This window comes from Oryctolagus cuniculus, chromosome 6, assembly GCF_964237555.1.
Source record: "Oryctolagus cuniculus chromosome 6, mOryCun1.1, whole genome shotgun sequence".
Classification (NCBI taxonomy): domain Eukaryota; kingdom Metazoa; phylum Chordata; class Mammalia; order Lagomorpha; family Leporidae; genus Oryctolagus; species Oryctolagus cuniculus.
In genome coordinates, this window is record NC_091437.1 from 111,357,867 (window position 1) to 111,384,125 (window position 26,259).

Here is a 26,259-nt window from a genome sequence, read left to right on the forward strand (position 1 = left end):
CTTCAAGCCAGTTTATTTTAGAGGAAAGGGCACCAAGAAGGAACACAAATAGTAAAAGTTCTGTGACATTTTATTGAATTTTTATATCTTTTTTTAGATTTTGCCACTTTGAGATTTCTCAGATAAAAAATGACCCATGTAACAGGCCATCAAGGAGAGAGGCACCTTTCTCTGAAGGGAGGAAGGAACCTCCACTGTGATACGGCCTTGACTAAACAAGTTCAGAGTCGGTGAACTCAAGGGACTTCCATAGCCTAGACAGCTCATAGCAAGAGTCTCGGGTGATTGCTGATGTCATAAATAAGAGTGCCAATTGTTAAATCAACAACGGGAGTCACTGGGTACATGCTCCCCACGTAGGATCTCTGTCAATGTGTTCTACTATGAAACTTAAAAACAACACTACTAGTCGAACAATACCCTATACCTTGTGCAGTTGTGTGAGTACAGCCTGTTGAAATCCTTGCTTAGTATATACAAAGTTGATCTTCAGTATATGAAGGTAATTGAAAATGAAACTCGATGAAGGGCGGGATAGGAGAGGGAGTGGGAGAGGGGAGGACCATGGGAGGGAGGGAGGTTGGGGAGGGGAAGCCACAACAATACAAAAGTTGTACTTTGTAAATTCACATTTATTAAATAAAAAAACTATATAATAAACAAAAAAAGAAAAAGAAAAAGAAAGAACTTAATACTTTACCCTTTTAGTATTTTTTATGTTCTACTTAAAACTATTGGTTGAACTCTGTAATTAATACACAATTACTCTTAGGTGTTTAATTAATGCTATAACTAGTACTCAAATACTATTTTACACTTTGTGTTTCTGTGTGGGTGCAAACTGTTGAAATCTTTACTTAATATATGCTAAATTGATCTTCTGTATATAAAGATAATTGAAAATTAATCTTGATGTGAATGGAAGGGGAGAGGGAGTGGGAGAGGAGAGTGTTGTGGGTGGGAGGGAAGTTATGGGTGGGGGGAAGCTATTGTAATCCATAAGCTGTACTTTGGAAATTTATGTTCATTAAACAAAATAAAATAAAATGACCCATGTAATGTGCGTTTGGATGGCCTTTGGTTGCCCTTCCTTCTGACACTGTGGCAGGCTCCAGTTTCTGGAGAATACCCTGGCACTTCCAAAGAGGTGCCCTTATACTATCTCCATGTGGAGGGGCAACAGCTTCAGTTTAGCCTGTGTGTAGCACAGGTTGTCTTCCTGGACCCATACAACTATGTCCTGAGCTGGCACTCTAGGGTAGCCATGAGGCAATGGTCACTAGGACAACTGGGGTTGCCACTGTATGCAGTGACACAAACCTCAAAAATGGGGGGAAGAAATGATTTTTGGAATATTACTTGGAAGACATGTAAACTATTCCTTCCTTTAGAGTTTCTCAAAATCCCTGTTTCCAGCAAGTGAACAAACATGGACCTTTGTGCCTAGTCCATAATCTCGTGTGCTCCCTGGAGCTGTTTTCACCAAATACCCCACAGGCCTACACTGAGGACCAACAGGAGCGGGAACCCTTTGAAATTGCTCCCTGAGTTCGTGCTAGGAGACTGCTAATCACACTGTATCGTCTCTTCCGGAGATTCTATAAGAAATTCTCTCCTGGGGCCAGTGCTGTGGCGCAACCGGTTAATGTCCTGGCCTGAGGTGCCGGCATCCCTTATGGGTGCTGGTTCTAGTCCCAGCTGCTCCACTTCCCATCCAGCTCTCTGCTACAGCCTGGGAAAGCAGTAGAAGATGGCCCAAGTGCTTGGGCCCCTGTACCTGCGTGGGAGACCCGGAAGAAGTTCCTGGCTCCTGGCTTCAATCAGCGCAGTTCTGGCTGTTGCGGCCAATTAGGGAGTAAACCAGCAGATGCAAAACCTGTCTCTCTCTCTCTCTCTCTCTCTCTGTCTCTCCTCTCTCTGTGTAACTCAGACTTTCAAATAAATAAATAAATCTTAAAAAAAAAGAGAAATTCTCTTCTGAGGCTCAAAGTCAGAAATGAATATGCTTTTCCCCAAACTACTAATTGAAATTAATTTTTTCACTTTATAGTTCTTTAACACATGGACCTGCTTATTTCTTTGAATGGATGCTAGCAAACTGAGAATCAAATATGAAGTCTAACCTTCATATTTTGCCTTCTACAACGGGTAAGTTTTAAACATTTTATGGTTTAATTTCTAATTTTTATGTAATAACATTACCTTCTATTTCCTTCAATCTCTTCTATTTTCATTTTTATATTTTCCTGTGTTCCTCTCCAAGTCAATTCTAATAGATTTTCCTTCATTTTCATCTATTTAAACCTCTAAAATAGGAATTGAATAAATAAATAAAGACTGGAGTATTTGGCACTTTGAATTATTCCTCAGAGACAAATAAATATCTTTTTTCCTAAATTGATACACCAAAATACACAATTATATAATTTTATAGAATTGGAGCAATTCTAAGTAATATTATCCAAGTTTACTAATTAATATGAAACAGACCATTTCATGAAATATTGGCAATGGGGCGGGCCCTGTGACACAGTGGGTTAAGCCCCAGCCTGTGCATCCCATATGGGTGCCAGTTCTAGTCCCTGCTGCTCCGCTTCCAATCTAGTTCCCTGCTAACTCACCTGGGAAAGCAGTGGAAGATGGTCCAAGTACTTGGGCCCCTGTATCCATGTGGGAGAACCAGATGAAGCTCCTGGCTCCTGGGTTTGGCCTGGCCCAGCCCCAGTCATTGCAGCCATGTTGGGAATGAACCAGTAGATGGAAAATCTCCCTCTCCCCTTCTCTCTCTCTCTCTGTCTCTCCCTCTCTCTCTGTAACTACACCTGTCAAATAAATAAGCAAATCTTTTTTTTTTTTTTTTTTTTTTTTTTTTTTTTTTTTTTTTTTTTGCCAGGCAGAGTGGACAGTGAGAGAGAGAGACAGAGAGAAAGGTCTTCCTTTTGCTGTTGGTTCACCCTCCAATGGCCGCGGCCGGCAAGCTGCGGCTGGCGCACCACGCCTATCTGAAGGCAGGAGCCAGGTGCTTATCCTGGTCTCCCATGGGGTGCAGGGCCCAAGGACATCCTCCACTGCACTCCCTGGCCACAGCAGAGAGCTGGCCTGGAAGAGGGGCAACCAGGACAGAATCCGGTGCCCCGACCGGGACTAGAACCTGATGTGCCGGCGCCACAAGACGGAGGATTAGCCTATTGAGCCGCGGCGCCGGCCTAATAAGTAAATCTTTTAAAACAATTTTTTAAATAAAGAAATATTGGCAGGAGGCCCCCAAAGCCAAGGCCAGGGGCAACAGAAAGGAAGGCAGTGACTCAGGAAGCTGTTCTAAAGGGAAGACAGCAGGCATTTGCTCCAGAGCTGTAAACGACAGGGGATGACTCCCATCTGTGAAGCACTGCACAGCGACCTGCAAGGTCTGTCCCTGCAGACCCTCAGACTGAGAACTTACTTGGAATAAGGGACTCTTCAAATTCAAGATCATCCAGAATGAAGATGAACTCCTCATAAAAGACAGACAGAGAAAGAGGGGAAGGCCAAGAGGAAAATGAGGCAGAGAAGGTAGGGCAGCTCCCAAGCTGAGCGGAGTCAGGGATTGCTGGCAACCTCAGAAGCTGGGAGAGTACCAGGGCAGGTTTTCCCTTAGAGCCACCATTAGGAACCAAACCTGGTAATTCCTCCGCTTTGGTCTTCTAAATCCTTGGTAAACATGTTAGAGCAGCATCAGGAAAGCAAGACACCATCATGCGTCCCAAGATGCAGATTCAGGCGCACAGCAATGGAACTGGGCTGAGCCAGTGAGGATGATGATGGACACACAGCAGCTCTCCCTCCTCACCAACAAGCCAAGCACATTGTTCTCTGCCACTCCAAGGCCATCAAAAAATCCCAAGGGAAATGAGTGTGGTTTCTCTACCCTAGGATTCCAGGACCAAGTTGGAGGGTGTGATAGGCCTTCATTCTTCACTTCCTTAATAAAACAAAATATCCATTTTCATCTATATGAAAGACAGAGCAAGAGACCGAGAGAGAGCTTCCACCCACTGGTTCATTCCCCAAATGACTACAACAGCCAGGGTTGGGCCTCTCCAAAGCAGGGGCCTGGAACTCCATTTGGATCTCCCACATGGAAGGCAGGAGCCACAGCACCTGAGCCAGCACCTGTCATATCCAAGGATACACCAACAGGAATCTGGATCAGCAGCAGGGTAGCTGGGACTTAGCAGAATAGGCTTTGCAATATGTGATGTGAGCAACACGAATAGGGCTTTACCCACTGTGTCACAATGCTTGTCCTGGACAAATCTTCTAAAATTAACAACAAGCAAAGATGATAATGAGCTATTACATAACTACCAAGAGACAGAGCAGTAAGAAAGAGTAAAAAAGTAAGAAAGAAAATGCTGAGAAAATGCAAAACCTAAGTGAGGGGCCAGAGTTCTAGTGGAATGGGTTAAGCCACTGCCTGCTATGCCAACATCCCATATGGGCACAGGATTGAGTCCCAGCTGTTTCTCTTCTAACCCAGTTCCCTGCTAATGGCCTGGAAAAGGTAGCAAAAAGTCGCTTAAATGCTTGGGTGCCTATCGCCCACATGGAAACCTGGAAGAAGTTCCTAGATCCTGGCTTAAGTCTGGACCAGGCCCATCTTTTGCAAGCATTTAGGGAGTGAAACAGTGGATGGAAGCACACTCTCTCTCTCTCTCTGTCTCTCTCTCTCTCTCTCTGTGAGTGTATGTACTTTTTTTTTTTTTTACAGGCAGAGTCGACAGCAAGAGAGAGAGAGAGACAGAGAGAAAGGTCTTCCTTTGCCGTTAGTTCACCCTCCAATGGCTGCCGCGGCCGGCGCGCTGTGGCCGGTGCACCGCACTGATCCGAAGGCAGGAGCCAGGTGCTTATCCTGGTCTCCCATGCGGGTGCAGGACCCAAGCACTTGGGCCATCCTCCACTGCACTCCCGGGCCACAGCAGAGAGCTAGCCTGGAAGAGGGGCAACCGGGACAGAATCCGGCGCCCCGACCGGGACTAGAACCCGGTGTGCCGGCACCGCTAGGCGGAGCATTAGCCTAGTGAGCTGCGGCATCGGCCTGTATGTACTCTTTCTTTCAAACAAATAATAAATATTTAAAAATTGAATGAGGGCCGGCGCCGCGGCTCGCTAGGCTAATCCTCCGCCTAGCGGCACCGGCACACCGGGTTCTAGTCCCGGTCGGGGCGCCGGATTCTGTCCCAGTTGCCCCTCTTCCAGGCCAGCTCTCTGCTGTAGCCCAGAAGTGCAGTGGAGGATGGCCCAAGTGCTTGGGCCCTGCACCCCATGGGAGACCAGTATAAGCACCTGGCTCCTGCCTTTGGATCAGCACAGCGCGCCGGCCACGGCAGCCATTGGAGGGTGAACCAATGGCAAAGGAAGACCTTTCTCTCTGTCTCTCTCTCCCACTGTCCACTCTGCCTGTTAAAAAAATAAAAAAAAAATTGAATGAATATATTAGACAGTAATGAAGGAGAAGTTAATATTGTTCAAGAAAAACATTTTTTCTATTGGAAAAATAGAAGTTACTTCATAAAATAAATTTAATAAGAAAATATGAAGTTTAATGTGTGTATTACAGAATAATCTGGCTGTTCTTTTTACTCTATTCATGCTCAAATAAAGGGAAAAATATCCAAATTTTTAGAAAATGATTTGCAATACCTAATTTCACCAGAAGATGGTAGAACAGGGTCAAAACCTAGAAAAAAATACTGTTTTATATTTTTCTCTTAAGTTCACAAAAATACTGAGATATTTTGAGTTTTTTATTCAGAAGTAAAATTTAGAAAAGTGATATGACAGGTTGGTTGGTTGGTTGGTTGATATGCTTGGTATTCTGTTTCATTTGGGGTAGGGAAAGGCAAATGGGGAGAACTCCACCGAGGATGTAAATATTGACATGGGAGTTCCTTGGAATGTCAAATTAACGTAGCAAGAAGTTAAGCCTGTAAAATTTGTAAAGAACTATGAGTTTATCAAAGAAACCATATTTTAAAAAACTGAATTGATTTGGAAGAACTTTATGAAAGTTGAGGAAAGAACTATTTACCCATCCACAATTTTCTACTTAAACACCTTAAAGATTGGGGTCCAGGGAACACTGAGCAGGATAAAGAAGGATTCTAACAAAAATCCCTAGTGTGTCTCTTGTGAGGCATCTCCTGTCCCTCTCCTTATCCCTCTCCATTTCCCATCTCATCCACCAATCTCTACTAAGGACCACGCGATTTGGATATTCTTCAGAGGGAACTGTAGCTGATGAGCAGGGAACATGGCGGGGGGAAAGGGATGCAGAAAACAGCAGGTGATGTGCAGCCTTCCAGGTTCTGGAGCTTCAGAGACAAATAGCATCTAGTGTCTGCATAGAAAACTTAAGTGCAGGTGTTGAGAGCCGCTGTCTACCTGGTGTTCCTTCCATCTTGCTCTCACTAGGGGTCTCCCACCCCTCCATTCACCAGGGGTCCCAGGTCACAGGGAACGAGCACTGTGAACCTGAGGAATCATTGGCTCAGTGGTGCCAAAGGGCAAAAATCACCACAATTGGAAGATTTTTATTAGCTTTGTTGTCAGTACTAGAATGGAGCAGCCCTTCAGCCCACCCATAAAACAGGGTAAGTGTCCCAGTGGGCTGAGCAGAACAGGTTGGTTTTATAGACAAAGACTGAAAAAAGTAGAAACAAGAACAAAAGGTGGATTGGCCATTTCAGAGTTCCTTTCCTTGTAAGAAGGGAACAGAAGCATAGAAATAACTGCTTAGTTAGCACCAGGATCCTTCAGGCTCCCTCTGTTGTGTAAGGATTAATGCAGAGGGCATTTTGTTTACCAGGCTGGCGGAAACTGGCTGTTTGGGAAAGCTGGCAGTTCCCTCCCTCTCCTGATCTCTTCTGAAGGTCAGATAAAAACTCTCTCAGCTTTGGTTTGGTGACATGGAACATGAGCATGGGTGATTCCATTTTGATTTTTTTTTTTTTGATAGGCAGAGTTAGACAGTGAGAGACAGAGAGAAAGGTCTTCCTTCCATTGGTTCACCCCCAAATGGCTGCTACAGCCAGCGCCCTGCGCCAATAGGAAGCCAGGAGCCAGGTGCCTCCTCCTGGTCTCCCATGCAGGTGCAGGGCCCAAGGACCTGGGCCATCCTCCACTGCCTTCCCAGGCCACGGCAGAGATCTGGACTGGAAGAGGAGCAACTGAGACAGAATCCAGTGCTCCAACCAGGACTAGAATTCAGGGTGCTGGTGCCGCAGGCAGAGGATTAGCCAAGTGAGCTGCAGCGCCGACCTCCATTTTGATTTTTAACCTAGTCTGTTAAGGCACAGTGTAGGACCTTAGTCCAAAGCAGTGACCTCCTATGAATGTTCACTTAACACCACCAAGTTCTTCCCTGAAGGCCCTGACACCTTGCTGTGCCCCCCTACCTGGGGACCTGACCCTGAGTTGTCTGGATCATTCACCTGGATTTCTCCCAAAACCCCAAGCTCCTGGCCTGTGGGGATCTCTGAGGCTTGAGCCATCTTCCCAGCCCAGCCACACCTCACTTTTTCTCCATGCATGGAATAGCCCTTGTTGCCCCAGCAACGACCTAGTCCTGCCTTTGAATTTGTTGATGCCTGCAGAGTGGGCTCATTAAGGCTGATGTTGACGGACAAGCACTTCAAGCAACCTACACAGACAGGCAAGATGTGAAAGTCAATTACCCCCAAAAAACTACAATATGTATTTACACCAAAATGCATAAGACTGCCTCTTTGTAGCACAATAGACAAACTGTAAGGCATCAAAATTGCCTTTTGTATTTTTATTTCTTAGAAATGATCAAAGTAGAGATTAAAGGACAAGTTCTGAGTTTCTGTTTCCAGATCTGCTATTTGCCTGCTGTTGACCTTGAATAAGTTACTTCACATCCCTGAGCTTCATGTAGAAAACCAAGAATAACACCCACCTTAGAGATTGTGGTGAGGAACAAATGAAACAATCTATGTTAAAAATCTTAGCGTGGTACTCGGAACACAGCAAGCGTCAATAAATGATGGAATAAAATTACACTACTAAAGGGTTCTTGCCTGGAGCATGTGGGGAGTGAGTCAGTGGATGGATGATTATCTTTTTTTTTTTTTTTTTTTTTTTTTTTTGCTTGAGTAATGCAATCCTGTGTGTGTGTGTGTGTGTGTGTGTGTGTGAAATTTGCTGGAATTCTCCAAGCAAGACATCTTTGGCTGCTTTGCTTTTTTTTTTTTTTTTTTTTAAGATTTATTGATTTATTTGCAAGTTAGAGTTACACAGAGAGAGGAGAGGCAGAGAGAGGGAGAGAGAGAAAGAGAGGTGTCTTCCATCTGATGGTTCACTCCCCAATTGGCCGCTATGGCCGGAGCCATGCCAAGCCGGAGCCAGGAGCCAGGAGCTTCTTCCAGGTCTCCCATGTGGGTGCAGGGGCCCAAGGCCTTGGGCCATCTCAATACTGCTTTCCCAGGCCATAACAGGGAGCTGGATCAGAAGAGAAGCAGCCGGGACTAGAACCGGCGTCCATCTGGGATGCCGGTGCTTCAGGCCAGGGCTTTAACCCGCTGCACCACAGTGCTGGTCCCTATCTATCTATCTGTCTGTCTGTCTCTCCTGTATCCCTCTCTCCCTCATTCACCCTTCCTTTCAAATAAATCAGTAGGTTTTTTTTAAATTACATAGTAGCATGTTAAAGCCATTTACTAATTAATTAAGAACTCTGAAAGTACCAGTATTCCAATTTTTATTACTTATTTTATTCTAAAAATTTCAAGTGGCAAACATATAAAGCATCCATTAAAAAGGATGGATTTTTCATAGTTGATCTCCCCTTTCTCCAGAGTGCCTCTCTGTTGTCTTCCTTCTGCTACTTGCACTTTTCATTGCATTTTCTTTATATATTTAAAGCAAATACATATTTTTTTTAATTCAAGGTGAAACGGCAGTAAAGTGAAGAGAAAACCTTCCCTGCCACTCTAGACTTCCCTGTCTTTATTTCCTTGAAGTAATCCTATCTTCTTTGAATTCCTACCCATCTTTCAAGCTTCTGAACCTTTTTTTCATGCACAGGAGATCATATGATCTCTTGCTTTTTTAATCACAATAATATATCATATCATATAGCATAGATTTATAGTATTTTTTCTTTTTTTTTTTCATTTTACTTGAAATGGAGAGAAAGAGACTGATTGATTTCTACTCTCTAGTTTACTCCTCTATGCCTGCAAAACACAGGCTGGGCCAGGTTGAAGCCAGCAGCCTGAAACAATCCAAGTCACACATGAGTGGCAGGGACCCAGTTACTTGAGCCATCATATGCTGCCCTCAAGGCACACAATAGTAGACAGCTAGATTTGAAGAAAAACCAGGACTTGAATCCAGGCACTCCAGATACAGAATGCAGGTGACCCAAGCAGCAACTTAACTACTACTCTGCCAAACACCTGTCCCTATTGCATCATCTTTCGTGGCTGCATAGTAGCCCTTTGCTTAGATGTAACACACTTCAATGAGTTCCCCCACAAATAGGCCTTTTGGTCGTGATTCTTGTTTATATAAATAACAATATTTCATTCACTTTTGCACTTAGGTATTTTCACACTTCAGCAGGAATATATATATAGGGCAAATTTCTAGAAATGCTACTATTATATCAAAGGTCAGTATGATTTTTATTTAAACAGACACCTCTCCCAAACTGTCTCTCACCCCCTGGAGGTGGCAACACATTGCACTCCTGTCTCCTAATGCAGCATAAGAGTATCTGCTTGCCTGCAACCTTCCACCATATGTATTGTCCAAGTTTTAAATTATTTAACCCGAAAAATGAAAAAATGGCATTGTCATATTAATTCTTGCTTTGAAAATTGAGTGAAACTGAACACTTATTAATCAGCTATATTTTTATAAACTGTAAAATTATTTCCCCTTTTTATTATTTTTAATTTGTAAGTGTTCTTTCTACAGTAAAGGAATTAATCCATGATCTTCCATTTGTGATACAGTGTTACAATTTTAGAAGAAAATATTTATGTCACTATATATGTCTATATACCATATATAGAAACTGTCCCATATGTGTAACTCAAAAGAGAAAAATAAAATGATAGAAATAAGACTGATTTTATAGATTAAATGTCACTCTAGTATTTGCTTATTGTAAGTAGTAAAATAAATCAAGCTATACCAACTAATAAATCACTCATTTACAGTATTTATCTACCCATACAAGTGACCCACAGAGATAGGAATGGTATATCAGTCCTAATATCACTTTATAAAAAATTACTGGGCTGGAGATCAGGCCATATTTATCTGGTCCAGAGAGCAAAGTTTTAGGACTTGCCTCTTTTAATTATTTCATGGTGGGTATTTACAGTCTTCAGGATATTTGATTAAGTAATTCTGGGGGGAAAAAACAGTGCTGATGAAAAACAGTGACAGCAGCAAAAAGAAGTGAAATGATCATACTCTCTTGTATAAACTCTATTGGATGATGAACACTAACACTATAACTGAAAATAAAATCACTGTTTGAGTGCTGAAATCCCCATTAGCCTGGTGGTAGATGCCTACAATCCATATCAAAGTACCTGGATTTGAGCACAGGCTCTAGCTCTTAACTCCAGCTTCCTACCAATGCAGGTCCTGGGAGGCAGCAGTGATGGCTCAAGTAATTGAGTTCCTGCTACCCCCATAGGAAACCTGGATTGAGGCCGGTGCTGTGGCTCACTAGGCTAATCCTCCGCCTGCAGCACTGGCACACCGGGTTCTAGTCCCAGTTGGGGCGCCAGATTCTGCCCCAGTTGCTCCTCTTCCTGTCCAGCTCTCTGCTGTGGCCCAGGAAGGCAGTGGAGGATGGCCCAAGTGCTTGGGCCCTGCACCCGCATGGGTGACCAGGAGAAGCACCTGGCTCCTGGCTTCGGATCAGTGCGGTGTGCCGGCTGCAATGCACCGGCCATGGTGGCCACTTGTGGGGTGAACCAACAGAAAAAGGAAGACCTTTCTCTCTGTCTCTCTCTCTCACTGTCTAACTCTGCCTGTCAAAAAAACAAACAAACAAACAAACAAAAAAAAACCTGGATTGAGCTCCCAGCTTCACTACTGGCCGTTGTTGGTACTTGGGGAGTGAAACAATGAATAGGAGTACCTCTTGTTCTCTGTCTCTAATACATACATAAAATTTCTTTTAAATATCTCCATTTTCCAGTGAAAAACATACAAGTTGGACTATAAGTTTCTGATGTATCAAAATTTAATCTTAAGATTTTTTATTTTTTCATAATTACAAAATTTTCAAAAATATTTGCAGACTAAATATTAAATTAAGAGATACCTGTAACTATCTTGAATGTTACCTAGTTAACATCATACACTGGATCTTAAATATGTCAGTAATGACAGGATAAGTATATTTATTCCCCATATCTAACTATGCCTTTTATGCATATAATTCAGCATTCATTCACATATACATTCTTTATTTCTATAATATTTTATTTATTTAATACTGAAGAGAATTTCTTCATCTACTGTTTCCAGTTACTTCGATGCATCTAGTACTTATCATATTATTAATCTTTTGCAGTGGTTTATTTTAGGAAAATAAATACAGATAACAGGAAAAACTATAGACCAAAAAATGCTCAAAATAAAGATCAACATTATCCAACAGGAGCCACCTGCTGCCATGTCCTTGGAGCTTTAGGGTACCCTATTCATGGTGAAAGGATCTCTGTTGGATTAATGTTAATACTGAAGTTAATGGATCTGACTTAAAATAGGACAAATGGCTGTAGAGGTCATCTTCTTACAAAAGTGCAGATAGAGATGATTCTGTGATCCTCGAGTTTCTCTTACTCCACATATGTCTTGATTTCTGGGAATGACCTGATTTAGACGATTGTGCAGACCCAGGGCTCTGAGAGTGAGGAGATGCCCTTCGCATGAGGTTCCGGGAAATCACCCTCTGCAGATTCTTCATGGAAGCCCCTGCAGCCATGGTAATCACCCAGGGGTGATCCAGCGCCTGGCTGGCCGACATGCGATGACTGGCCTCCAACATCAGCAGTTTGTCTATAAAGTCTTTTGCCAAGTGGGAAATACTTGGCCAAGGCTGAGAAAAAAACAAAAAATAGAATAAGATAAAGGCACACACCAAGAATCATATTCTTCATTATACGTATTAGTGTCTACCAAATCCAAAAATCTTTTTCAAATAAACAAATTGAATATGGTCATTAGTGAACATAAGAATCCACTTTTGAAATAAGCAAAAACAAAAACAAATAAATAAGACCTCTTGAGGAAAAAAAAAGAAAAACAAATAAAACACAGAAATTCTCCTCCCTGCTGTTCAATGAATGAGAATGACCTTTCCAGAAATCTGCCCAGCAAGGTGTCCTTAGCAATATGCATTCACACATCACACTACCAGGAGCTGGACACAGCAAAGCAGCTGCTGTTGAAGCAGCACATCTGAGAATGATCTAGAGCAGAAAGTGCAAAGTGGAAAGGATTTGAGGCCTCCCCAACTTTTCTGTCCCTCTGAAAGCTTACTCTGGACTAAGGACACCTGCATCTGCACAGCCTGGAGCAAGCAGGGGAAGAACAGGAAGAACAGGAAGAGCCCTTCACCAAAGGATCCACCCACTCTACATTTCTTCAAACCCAGGGCCCTCTCCTTCCCAATCATGTGGCTGGCTGCAAATGGCAGTCAGCAGATAGCAAAGCCATGACATAGTACAATATGCACAGCATTTGCATGTCTTCTAAGTACAAAAGGAACAGTTTATACCACCATTGTGAGGATGGGGGCAAGAAGCCTTTGATTTACACCCAATCTTGTTTCCCCTCATCTCCAACAAGCACACAGCACATGCCTAGAACAAAAAAGCATAGTTTTGTATCCCTTGTTCTCTACAAAGTAGAAATGTTGAGAAAATTGCCCATATATCTTCTGTATCTCAAACACAATTTCTGATTTCTTAAAAGTTGTATCTAACTTGAAAGATAAAGAAATCCTGGCCGGCACCACAGCTCACTAGGCTAATCCTCCGCCTGTGGCGCCAGTACTCCAGGTTCTAGTCCCGGTTGGGGCACCGGTTCTTTCCCAGTTGTTCCTCTTCCAGTCCAGCTCTCTGCTGTGGCCTGGGAGTACAGTGGAGGATGGTCCAAGTGCTTGGGCCCTGCACCCGCATGGGAGACCAGGAGGAAGCACCTGGCTCCTGGCTTCGGATCGGCCATTTGGGGGGTGAACCAAGGAAGGAAGACCTTTCCCTCTGTCTCTTTCTCACATTGTCTAACTCTGCCTGTCAAAAAAAAAAAAAAAAAAAATAAGGAAATCCTTATTATCTATTGTCTTGGCCTTGTGGAAGGAAAATCAGACTCTACACACAAACACACTCTTCAACTTCATTACACCCCACTAGCCTAGAATTTGAATAACAAGAAATCAGTAAAGGAATTGCTCTTCTTTTTTGCTTCAGCTTATTTAGGTAAATGAGATATGAAAACAACTTTTCCCAAAAATAAGAGTCATAAAATAAACAAATATATTTGCCAAATACTCAAACACAGGACAACTACAATATAAACCCTGCAAGTCTAGACAAGGTACATCAATGCCTTACATAATGTCGTACCCTCTGATTCTGGCTTAGAATCTCCTTGGCCTCAGATCCAGACACATTTATCTGGGTTCAAGACCATTTAAATGAAGAGTAAATTAGATGTCTTCAGTGGAATATTTTAAGACAAGCCATTGAATCTTTCTGGAAAGAATATAAGATATGCACAACAAGGTTTATGGCAAGCTCATTATGATGACCCCAAATGAATGTACATTTAAAATGCAATTACAGAAAATAAAGTAACTGGTGTACTGGGGGAAAAAATTCTTTAGCCAAAGCCTATTATTCAAATACAAGTCATAAATTACAGAATTCCTGAGCCATAAAGAACAACTAGAGAATGTCTGGGAATCAATTTCATGTTACCTTTTAGAAAAGGGCAGGTACAGGAAGAAAAAGAGTTCCTATTTTATTTTTATCTTTTATTCTAAATGTCCTTTTTGTTGATGTTTAATGAAGTATAAAATAGACTATATCTCTGATGTAAATAAATTAAACTGAGTGTATTTGCTCAAAATCTTTAAAAGTGTTATAAGAACAAAACCAATTAGGCGCCACACATTGAATTAAGCTCCCCACTTTCACTTAAAGACATCATCCAGATCATCAACTTTTGCATCCACCCCATGTCCAGGGAAGCTTAGCAGTCTTGAGTAAACACTTTTAACACATCTTAGCGTGGAAAAGCCCAGGAATGAGGTCAGCAGAACTGAACTAGACAGGCTATCCAGCTCACACTGCCTGCCATTACACAAAAGAGGAAAGTCCTATCACTTTCACAGGATTGTTCATTAGACCTAAGTTAAATAAGAATATAAAAATGGTTTTCACAGTATAAGCTATCAAGGAGATTTATGTTGTTGTTCTCCTTACTATTAAATCCACACAACTTAATTCCCTCCTTGGTTCTTCTGTAGACTCATTCACTAACTACATGAGAGGTCTTCACAAAACTCATGGAAAGTACATATTAAAAAAAATGCTATGCATGATTTCCAAAAATTTTGCACCAAAATTAATTTATGCTTTAATTCTATGGTCCCATAGACTTTTTGAAGTGCTTTTGTATTTAGATAATTGGAATATGAATATTATCCAGTACTTTTCAGGCCAATTCCAATTATCTTTATCATGATAAATGTTAATCCCCCCAAAAAACTCAAAGGCTTGGTAAGAGATAATGAACAACATAAAAAGACAGTTCTTTCTTTTATCCCAAGATCATTCAATAGTTTAATATTTTGATGTTTGTGGATGATTCAGGCCTTTTTTTCCTCCTTTTCTCATGTAGTACTTTACTTCTTCTGTCATCTTCTCTAATCAAAGTTAGCCAAACTGTCTAAAACAACACCACAAACAAAGATATAAAGCTGAAATTTAATTCAGCAATTGCACTACTTACTAGCTTGGGGAATAAAAGGAGCTTAGAGAGATGGGATTTTATATTCTATAAAAACCTTGACTCACCTTCAAAAGAAAAAACAAAGTAAGAAATGATTTTAGCTTACTGCTTTTCAATTTCCTAAAGAACATTTTTCTTCTAATGTGTAAGAGTCTGGCTCTGTTAGCACTACGCACCCTTCAGCCTACTCTGGTGCAGGCGTTGCCATTTTCAGCACTGTGCCCAGACTGCCTGCCTGTCTTGCTCTCTGCGGGTCTCCCCAGCTTCCCAATAGGTGGCTCCAGCTCCATCCCTTCCTGACCTCCTTCTCCTTTCTGTCCTCTTCCTTGGTCTGGCAGCCAGCACCTACTTCCTTCTCCAGTTTTCTGAATCTGCTCTCAAATTAGCTTCTCTGTTCCCGGTTCTCTTTACCCACAGCTTTTTGTACTGTAGCCCCCTTCCCGCGCCTCCCCCTGAGGGTCCCAGGAGTCTTTATGGGGATTCCTGGCACCCCCTCCAAGAAATAAGTCACACATTCATGATTCACTTTATTCATCCTCTTCTTTTTACAGACACTAAATAATAGAGCTAACATAACGACTTGTGCAAGCGATGAATAATATGCAAAAACTGCCGTGGCTATTTTTCTACTCTAATCACTATCCCCTATATGTAAAGGTAACACATAAGGGACCAGTATCTGTTGTGGTGCAGCAGATTAAGCTGCTGCTCGCAGCACTGGCATCCTAAACAGGAGCACTAGCTTGAATCCCCGCTGCTAGGTTGCTGGTTGATCAGCTCCCCATACAGCTCCCTGCTAATGCTCCTGGGAAGGCAGAGGAAGATGGCCCAAGTGTTTGGGTCCCTGACACTCATGTGGGAGATTCTAATGGAGTTCCAGGCTCCTTGTTTTGACCTGGCCCAACCCCAGCCTTTATGGCCATTTGGGGAGTGAACCACAGGATGAAAGATCTCTCTGTCTCTTCTCTCTCTCTCTCTCTCTCTCTCTCTCTCTCTTTCTCTCTCTCTTCCTTTCAGATAAATAAATCTTTAAATAAACAATAATTAAAGGTACAACATATACAGTCAAAGTGAAATGTACCATTAAAATTTCAATTTCAATTCCTAGAGATACTGGGTTTAAGGAAAAGATTTACAGCCTTTAACTTTAAGCTTAGTCGGAGAAGAGATGAAGAAAGAGATAGCCTTTTCCCCCAAGCATATATCTTCCCACATGATGTTGATCATACTAGATACAACTTATATTCTGCTTTTTCTTATACTTGGGAGCAGATTTGAAACACTTTCCAATGTCCTTATCATTATTAAACACACAAAATTTAGAGACTATCATACTTCATAGCATAGATGTCCCATGATGTATTCAAACATTCTCTTTGATTCTTTTCAATGTTTCACTTTTGTAAATACAGCTCAGATGAACATCCTTACACTGAAAGCTTTGCTGCATTTGGGACTACTCCCTTAGAATCTTAGAAATTAAATTGTCAGTTCAAAATACATAATTTTAAGTTCTAGATGTGTATTTTCAAACTACTTTCTCAGACACCTATGACAATTCTTTCTACCACCAGTCATTGAGAAGGCTAACTAGGTTGTACCCTTAACAGAAATGAGTAGAACTGAGTTGTTGATTATTTTTATTTTTACCAATTTGAGAGACAAAAATATTTGTGTTTTCTTTGTTCATTAATGAGGCTGAGGCTGGGTATTTTTCAAACTTTTAAAATGAATGATATTGCATTGTCTGGAAATTCTTCTCATCCTGCTCTACTTCTCTATATAAATTTTATTTTTTAAAAGATTTCATTTATTTATTTGAGAGGTAGAGTTACAGACAGTGAGAAGGAAAGACAGAGAGAAAGGTCCATTGGTTCACTCCCCAAATGGCTGCAATGACCGGAGCTGTGCCCATCCAAAGCCAGGAGCCAGGTGCTTCTTCCTGGTCTCCCATGTGGGTGCAGGGCCCAAGCACTTGGGCCATCTTCTACTGCTTTCCCAGGCCACAGCAGAGAGCTGGATTGGAAGAAGAGCATCTGGGACTAGAACCGGCACCCATATGAGAGGATTAACCTAATGTGCCATGGCCCCAGCCCCATCTCTATATAAATTTTCATAATCATTCATCAGTCCGTATGACTTTTTAAAAGCATACATGTAGGGCTGGTGCCGCGGCTCACTAGGCTAATCCTCCACCTGCGGCACCGGCACACTGGGTTCTAGTCCTGGTCGGTGCGCCGGATTCTTTCCCGGTTGCCCCTCTTCCAGGCCAGCTCTCTGCTGTGGCCTGGGAGTACAGTGAAGGATGGCCTAAGTGCTTGGGTCCTGCACCCCATGGGAGACCAGGAGAAGCACCTAGCTTCTGGCTTCGGATCAGCGCAGTGAGCCGGCCGCAGTGGCCATTGGAGGGTGAACCAACGGCAAAAGGAAGACCTTTCTCTCTCTGTCTCTCTCTCTCACTGTCCACTCTGCCTGTCCAAAAAAAAAAAAAAAAAAGAAATTAAAAAAAAAGCATACATGTAGAAGATGGTACTGAAGTTCAGTCAAAGTGGAAAGTATTTTTAAAGTTTTTTTAAATTTTAATATCCTTATGATTTTGCTATACATACAGATGTTATTTACATCTGCATACTTAATAAAACTATCAATATTTTTCTTCATGAGAAATTAAAAGTAAAACAAATAGATTCAATTGCTCTACCTTAAATGAATCTCCTATTGTGTTGGACTTCCCTTACAAGCATTGGCAACTTCTCTTCCCTACTCAAAACAACAAAAATTTAACACATTCATGAACACTGGGAGTTCCAAGTTTAAATGATGGGTAAATATTTCACACAAGCTGTGAGGTTAAACATTGCACTGAGGAAACACTACATCACAAAAAGGATCATCTAGATTTAAGGCAGAAAATCTCTCACCAAACACACAAGCATCCTGCTGAGCTTCTAGATACACATTAGCCTCATCAGCCAGCTCAGCTGTGCATGCGACTGAAGGAAAACCTGCAAACTCACCTAGCTATACAACTGTCAATGTCAAGTGCTAACCACAGACAGCTAGTCACCCAGGCCTTGATATTCTGAGACCAATGGCTCTCAGCCAGGAGCAATTTTGCCACACCAGAGACATTTTTTAAAATGACATTTTCTGGAGTCATAACCAGGGTAGGCACCTTACTGGAATCTAGTGATGGAGGCTAGGAATGATCCTAAATGTCCTACAATGCAAACGACAGCAAGCATCCCCCAGCCCCCACCACAGCAGCTACCTCCATCCCAATAAAGAATAGTCCAATCTTAGAGGTTAACAGTGCCAAGGATGAGAAATCCCACTCTAAACCAACACAATAGGAATAGAAAAGGATCTCTTACCTCTCCTGTATAATTATATTTGCCTTTCAGAATCTTTCTATAAAGCCTTGTATGGCTTTCATCATCAAAAGGTAGAAAGCCGCTAAGCAAAACATAGGTGATTACACCAAGAGCCCACATGTCCACAGCGCTGGTGTAGGGTTTTCTTAGCAAAATCTCAGGGGCAACATACTCGGGGGTCCCACAGAGAGTCCTCATCATCCAGTCACCACCTCTGTTCCCAACATGTGCCAGTCCAAAATCGGTGATTAAAATTTTTGACTCTGCACCTGGATGATAGTATAAGAGATTTTCAGGCTTTAGGTCCCGGTGAGTTATTCGCAAAGCGTGCAGATACCTAATCCCATCAGCAACCATCCGGAGGATTCTGACAGCATCCTGCTCTGTGAAGGATCCCTGAGCAGTGAGCCGATCGAAGAGCTCCCCTCCCATGGCCAGCTCCATCACCAGGTACACTCGGTCCTGGGCCTCGAAGATCTCCACTAGTCGGATGATGTAATGGTGACTGACGCGCCTCAGGACACTGAGCTCAGCCTCGCACGCCTCTCTGCCTTCCCTCACTGTGGTTTCCACCACCTTGATGGCAAAAGGTTTCTTGGTGGCCTTCTGCTCCACCCTGAGGACCTTGCTGAAACTGCCCGTCCCAATGAGAGCTTGGATGTCGTATCTGTTGGGCAGAAAAACACAATCTGTTATGGGAAGTGATGACTCCCAAGTTTGCCAAAGACCATGCTTCATATCATCACCATCTTTATATTCCTCCCACCACATTACTTACTCATTATCCATTGGTTTTGTTTACTACTTTTGAAAGCCACCCCAAGTTCTCTTTGGAAAGGGAGCAGTTGATAGAAAGCTATATAGGTGGTAGAAAGAGAGTCTGAATAATAATATCTAACATTTATTATATGTTTATCTTATTTCAGGAAATTTTTGAAAAGTCTTTTCTTGACCCAACCTTGTAGCATAGCAGGTAGAACCTTTACCTGTGGCGCCAGCATCCCAAATTGGTGCCAGTTTGAGTCCCGATTGCTCCACTTCTGATTCATCTCCCTGCTAATGCACCTGAGAAAGCAGTCAAAGATAGCTCAAGTGTTTGGGCCCCTGTCACCCATTTGGAGGACCCCAGTGAATTCCTGGCTCCTGACTTAGACCTGGCCCAACCCTGGCTATTGTGGCCAGTAGATGTTCCAACAGATGGAAGATTGATCTCTATCTCTCAATCTCTCTCTATCTCTCTCTGTCTCTGTAACTCTGCCTTTCAAATAAATAAATCTTTATAAAAATAAAATTTAAAAAAATCTTTTCCTTACAGAAACCATGCTATGTGATACAATCATATCCCCCCTTCTTCAGATAAGGATATTCAGGCTGAAAAAGAGCCATAGGATTTCCCAAGTACACACAGATTGCAGTTGGAATGAATGGGAATCAGATCCAACCTTTCCAATGGGTTTCACCAAAATTTCCCTGAAGAATTTTATGAGCTCCCTCTACCATCTTCTACCGTGCCCCCAGTCCATTTTTATCATTCTTTGACAACCACAACCAAATCAGAGAAGCTTATTCCTGTTTACAAGTTCTCAAAGGGGGATATCATATTAGGGAGGAGATACAAACAGCACACTTCTTTGTACCGCTTGGTTCTGAGTTCTCCCAGGCTCATCTTGTATATAATAGCATGTAATAAAGAAAAAGCAAACCCAGCTGTGCTATTATGAGAGCCAGATTTCAAAAGTCTGTAGGGGTAGCATCAGGGCTACAACACAGTCAGCAGCTTTCCAAATTTCCATCACCCTCTTTCCATCCTTGCGATCTCTAAGAGTAAAGAGAATTTTGACATGGATTGCAGGCCAATAATTTGAAAACTGTTTATCCCACACAACAGTCAGGAATTATTGAAAACTGTTTATCCCACACAACGATCAGGAAGTCAGCTCAAACTTTCAAGGCTAGGGATCTTAAACTTCATTTTTCTGGGGGCTGGCATTGTAGTGTAGTGAGTAAAGCCACTGCCTGTGACGCCAGCATCTCACATGGGCGCCAGGACAAGTCCCAGCTGCTCCACTTCTGATCCAGCTCCCTGCTTATGTGTCTAGGAAAACAGTGGAGGATGGCCCAAGTCCCCGGGGGCCCCATGTCCAGATGGGAGACCCAGAAAAGGCTCCTGGCTTGGATCTCCCTGGCCACTGCAGCCATTTGAGGAGTGAAACAGCAGATGAAAGATTTCTCTCTCCAAGTCTGACTTTCAAATAAAAATAAATTAAAAAGCAAACTATCTGTGTACATTTCTACTTAAATTTAAGGGTCATATCAAATTTAATCCTCCCCATTTAAGATTTAATCTTCTACCTTTTGTTAACAAATTATGATACAACTAGAAAAAATAGTAAAGAATGATTTAATCCAACCCCCCCCCTTTTTTTTTACCAATGAGGAAATCTGAAGAACAGGTTAGTTAATTGGTTAAGAATCAGGATTAGAATACAAATTTCTTTACTTGAACCACAAGTTAGTGCCCATGTCACTTTATTAAAATCTCTGCCAAGTAAAGTCTCCAGAGAATGCAGTGTACCCAGGAAGTACCAAGGTAGAAGGTAATTCTTCAAGTCACATACTCAGTACCAAAGATTCAAATGCAAATATCAATCTGTGCTTTAAATAGCCTTATTTCTTTGTGCTGAGCTTTGTCTTCTTGGGATTTTTATTTTTATTCCTTATATTCCTGCACTTACTGAATAAAAATGGCATTTATCTGTACCAGCTTTCAGAGAATAGCTTTGTTCTGCACAGTGCATTTAATTTTCTGGCCTATTACCTTATCAAAACAGATAGCAATTTAGTAATCTTAAATAGATTCTTTCCCCTCTTCTCTTTCCAACTCTGTTTTTTTTTTATTCACATGCACTCCCAGTGTGATTTTGAAGATAATCACAGGCATTTCAAAACTGATTGCTTTGCAGACCAACCAAGTATTACATTACCTCTGATGTGGATGAAAGCACTTGCAAATATTAATTTATCACTATGCCCTCAAAACTGCAGGCAAACTCATTTGCTCACAAAATTAATCATCAGATATCAGACTAACTGCCATTTCTGGAGAACCGCACTTTTGTTCAAGTAAGGGGTGTTTTATTCAGTACTGCTAAGGGATTTTCATCTACCAAATATTTGCAGAAGAGGGGAAATGCTAGTAATTTGGCATTGGAGGAAACAGTAGATTCTAAGCCAAGATTTAGATTAGTGGAAATAAACAGCCTTAGAGTGAGCTGAAGCCATATCCTTGACAAATTCCTGTAGCTACAGCCTTAGTTGGGAGTCCCGGCTGGCCATGGACAGTGATCATTTTCAAGACGTGTAACTATATCTCGGGTAGCACTTAGCTAGCCTTGAGGGGCAGGGGATAATAAATGCTGAATTAATGAATCATTCACTAAATATGTATTATCCCTGTATCATCAAATATATTTTTGGGAATATTAAGTAAGGGTGGAGTCAAACAGGGCACAATGTTCTTTAATTTTCCTCCACTTCTATTCCTCTACCTTCACACCCAGAAGGCAGCCTCAAAGTCAGTATTTTTTCTTGATTTTTTATTTATTTGAATGGCAAAGATACAAAGAGGACTTTCCATCTGCTATTTCACTCCTCAAATGCCTTCAACAGCTGGGCCTGGGCCAGGCTGAAGCTGCAACCTGGAAATCCAATTCAGGTCTGCCATGTGGGTGACAAGGACTCAAGTTTTTGAAATATCACCTGCCACCTCTCAGGGTGCACATTAGAAGGAGTAAGAAGCAAAGCTGGAACTTGAACCTAGGAACTCCAGCAAGGGAGCTAAGTATCCCAAGTGGTGTCTTAACTGCTGCCCTAAGTGCTTGTCCTCTCAAAGTCAACTTTGTAGGTGGTGCATTTTCCCATCATCCCAGAGATGACATAAACTCAAAACATTATTTTAACTTCAACTGTTAACAAACTGGGAATCTTGAAAATGGATTTAAAAAAAAAGGATAATAATATCACAATCTGTTTGATGGGAGCAATTGCCATGAGTTCCCAAGGAGAAAGTGAATATAGTCAGATTTAAATTCTATTATCTCTGTCCTGTAAGAATGTAATCACTATGGAGAGGAAAGAACTATATTCTAGGCCCAGTTCTACCCATAACTTCAACAAGTTATTTCACCTGCTGGGGCTCAACCCCTGGTGGATTAAAGATGAGCCTGGAGTTAAGTCTCTGCAACTTTTAGAATGCTGAGATCTAAAGGACTCCACGATCCCTCAGCACTCTAAGAGGTTGAGCCTACTCCAGGGGTGGGAGTTAGGAGGATAAATACCAGACCAGAACAGCATCATCTCCTTGTCTATAGACAGCCAAAGCACTGTTTAACCAGCTCAGTTTTGACAAGTTCAGTTACATCAGCTGGTTTTGCTCTGCTGTAAGTTTAGCAGCTATTAGACTGATCCTCCAGCTGTCATTGGATGTAATGTTGTCCAGGAAGCCAGGAAATGGCTCTGCTTAGACACCAGGCAGAGCACAATGAGGAAGTGAGCACACAGTTCTAGGCCAGAGGAGCCCTGGGAAGCCAGCTGAGCCACCCATCACTTGTCCTACCAAACCCCACACAGGGAAAGGGGGGAAGCCTGAGAAACATTCAGAAAAGATGGGAGTGGGTTTCATGTCTGGCTGTTGGAAGCCTAGTCCCTACCCCTAAAGCTCTTAATGCAGACTCTATCAGCTCCCAGTGTCTCTCCCTCAGCTTGCAGTTCCTCAGTTTTCCCTTTGCTGATGTTAAGTCAACTCCTTGTGAATAATCATTAAATTAAGGGAGTAGCACAAGGATGAAGCTGACCCCGCAAGACCCCGAAGACTCAGAATTCAATCATTTGCAACTTAGCACTAGCCTCTATTCTGAGAGCGTCACAGGAACTCTCAGGCCCGGGTCAAACAAAGTCACACCCAAGCTGCCCATAGGCCCCTGACAGACAGGCGCTTGGCTTTCTCATTACAAAAAGACCCATGCTGGGCCCTGTCACTGACCAATTAAAACAGTCCAGGAGCTGCTCACTCACTGCTCAACCCCAAATCTATGAGGTGTTCCGCCCTTAATCATTGCTCAATCCCAAATCTAAGATGCACTCCTAGGGAGTTAAGACCACTCTGGGAGTTCTAGAACCAAATGAATTCTTCCACCTCCCTGGTTGCAGTAATTGGCTTGCTGTGCTTTGGGCAAGCAGACTCTGTTTGGGGAGTGTTCTAAATAAAAAGCTTGTTCCACTAATTATAATCCTGTTTCCTTGAATTTAGTAGAGAATCCTTCACAAGCCAGGTCTGGCTAGATATAGCCCCAGTATATGAGTGGCAGGCTCCCTGCCCCCACAGACGCTGTTTGGGGTCATTGCTGCTCCAAGATCGGAAATTCCCTTCCTTTCCCCATCCTCTGTACTCCCTGCTCAGAGGTGTCAAAGGGAACTTGTGTGCAGAACACTTACTAAAAACACTAGGAAAGACTTCATTCCAGACTGTGGAAACACAGGTCAACAGGGAGAGGGAAGTGAACTCAACTCCACGGAAACCAGAGGCAGCGGAGATGCTAAGCCCTGGGGTGAGCTCCGGGAAAGTTAGGGAGGCGGCCCACGACTTGAATAGCCCTGGAGCGGTTTTTTTTTTTTTTTTTTTTTTTTTTTTGGAAGGCAGGCATCCACCCTCCCTCAGAGCCCTAACTTCCTTAATGACTGCATTTCAAAGGGATGGCCCCAGGTCCATGAGAAGGACCTTCCTGGTTTGAAGAGGATTTACAGGTCCAAGAACAAAGAGAGAATTTAAGGAGGTCAAGTGGCAGGAACTACCCAGGCCGGTGCAGCTGAAGGGTCTCCGGTCCGCGGTTTCTCTCCCTCAGCCCAGCCTTAGGCCAGCCCTCCTCGCCGCTTCACCTGGCGCTTTACCTGGCCAGCACCCGGGGGTCGAACTTGGCTCGGAAGCGGGCCACCTGCATCTTCCGAGCCGCCTGGGCGGCCGCCTCGGACCCGGACCTCGCTCCTGCCGCGCTGCCTTGGCTCTGACCTTCCAGTTTGAGCGCGGCCAGTGCGGGCGGCTCCGGGGCCACTTTCTTGCTGGCGCCGCACCCCATTGCAGGCGGGGGCTGCGGGGAGGAGGCGGCCTCCGCGCAGGGCCGCGCGTCTATCCCGGCAACAGCTGGGGGTGGGAGGCGGGACAGAGCAACCTCCTAGGAGGTCTTTGTGGGTAAGACAACCCTCAGGGTGCCCCAGCGACCTTCTGAGAGCGGGATGTCGCTGACCAGTTACCTAAACGTACAGTGTGGCCCGGTAAAAGCCAACTAAGAGGCTGGACTTAACGCTCTTGGCCTCGCCTTTCTTCTCTCCAAAGTGACGGTGTGAACGTATAAAATTACGTGTTTCCACGAAGGATGTGGTCCCCCTGAAGGACTTTTATCTCCGTGGCTGAGCTCACCTGCGTGTGTTTCAGTTCTAAGAGCCTGTAACGTAGAAAGCACAACACGCCACGCTGTAGCACTAACTCAGCTGTCGGCCCTGCGCTTCAGCACGCCACTCACCTTTTTACAGCTCCAGCAAGATAGAAAAACTCCCGCCGCAACCGCCCTCCGGGACCCAGCCAAATTCCCTGGGCAAATAAAAGGATAAATCTAAATCTGTTTTTAAAAATCATATATATTCTTTTAAAGGGACTTAGTTATTATTTGAAAGGCAGAGAGAGGGAGGGGGAGGGGGAGGAGGAGGGAGAATGAATCTTCCTCTGGTTCACTCCCCTAATGGCCAGGGCTGGGTCAGATGGAAGCCAGGAACTCTATTCCAGTGCCCCCCTGTGAGTGGCAGAATCAAAAGTACCTGGGGCCGGCACTTGGTGTAGCGGGTAAAGCCTCTTCCTGCAGTGCCAGCATCCCATATGGCCGCCGGTTCAAGACCTGGCTGCTCCACTTCCGATTCAGCTCTCTGCTGTGGCCTGGGAAAACAGAAGATGGCCCAAGTCCTTGGGCCCCTGCACCCACGTGGGGGACCCGGAGGAAGCTCCTGGCTCCTGGTTCCTGGCTTTGGATCGGCACAGTAACGGCCCTTGAGGCCAGTTGGGGAGCGGACCAGCCTATGGATGACCTCTTTCTCTCTCTGCCTCTCCTTCTCTCTCTGTGCAACTCTGACTTTCAAATAAATAAGTAAATCTTTAGAAAAAAAAAAAAGTACCTGAGCCATCTTTGCCTTCCAGGAACATAAGCAGGAAGCTGAGCTGGAAGCAGAAGAGCCTAGACTCAACCCAAAACTCCAGTACAGAATATGAGCCTCCCACATGGGGACTTAACCACCTAACGCCACAGTGCCCTCCCCTGTAATATAATTTTATATTTCACATATTTATCCTGTATTCGGATGCATGTATTATGTATGTGTACGTGCAATATCTCTCACACTCACAGCTTTGATAAATATTTGCTATTGATTCTATCACTGTATTAGGACCACTGACGTTCCTATGGTATATGCATATATGATGTGTGGAAAGTGGAATTCAGCCAAGATCAAGCAGCTCAGGACCATGCTCAGCAAGTTGTAGAAGATGAGGAGGAGACCAAGTGTCACATTTCCAGTAGAGTGCTCTCTCAGTTGTGCGATTTCCCTTCTAATCTCATTTAATCTGCAGATTGGCTTAACAGGGAACATCTGTGATGAGTAAATTAGGCACTCATTTTCCCAGAGGAATTGTATCATGAAGGAAAATCTGAAGTATGGCTTGGATATAGTTGAGAGAAAATTAGAGCAGTAACTATCAAATAAAGGATTTTCTTAGTAAGGAGCCCTCAGA

General features: G+C 43.2%; 2 protein-coding genes across 2 annotated transcripts in view; one reads left to right on the forward strand and one right to left on the reverse strand.

The window, feature by feature from the left end:
- Nucleotides 1-321: 321 nt before the first annotated feature.
- ATP6V0D2 (ATPase H+ transporting V0 subunit d2) overlaps nucleotides 322-26,259 on the forward strand; it is a 116,068-nt gene continuing 90,130 nt past the window's right edge. The window contains exons 1-2 of the mRNA XM_070075274.1: nucleotides 322-502; nucleotides 2,051-2,148. Of these exons, the coding sequence (XP_069931375.1) occupies nucleotides 2,112-2,148 (37 nt within the window). The 5' untranslated portion in view covers nucleotides 322-502; nucleotides 2,051-2,111. The remainder of the gene's footprint in view (nucleotides 503-2,050; nucleotides 2,149-26,259) is intronic.
- On the reverse strand, nucleotides 11,592-24,556 carry PSKH2 (protein serine kinase H2). The gene is made up of 3 exons (XM_002710671.4): nucleotides 24,372-24,556; nucleotides 18,426-19,092; nucleotides 11,592-12,133 (listed from the first exon to the last, which is right to left on the reverse strand). Exons 1-3 carry the CDS (start codon nucleotides 24,554-24,556, stop codon nucleotides 11,828-11,830), a joined length of 1,158 nt encoding a protein of 385 aa, XP_002710717.2. The 3' UTR covers nucleotides 11,592-11,827.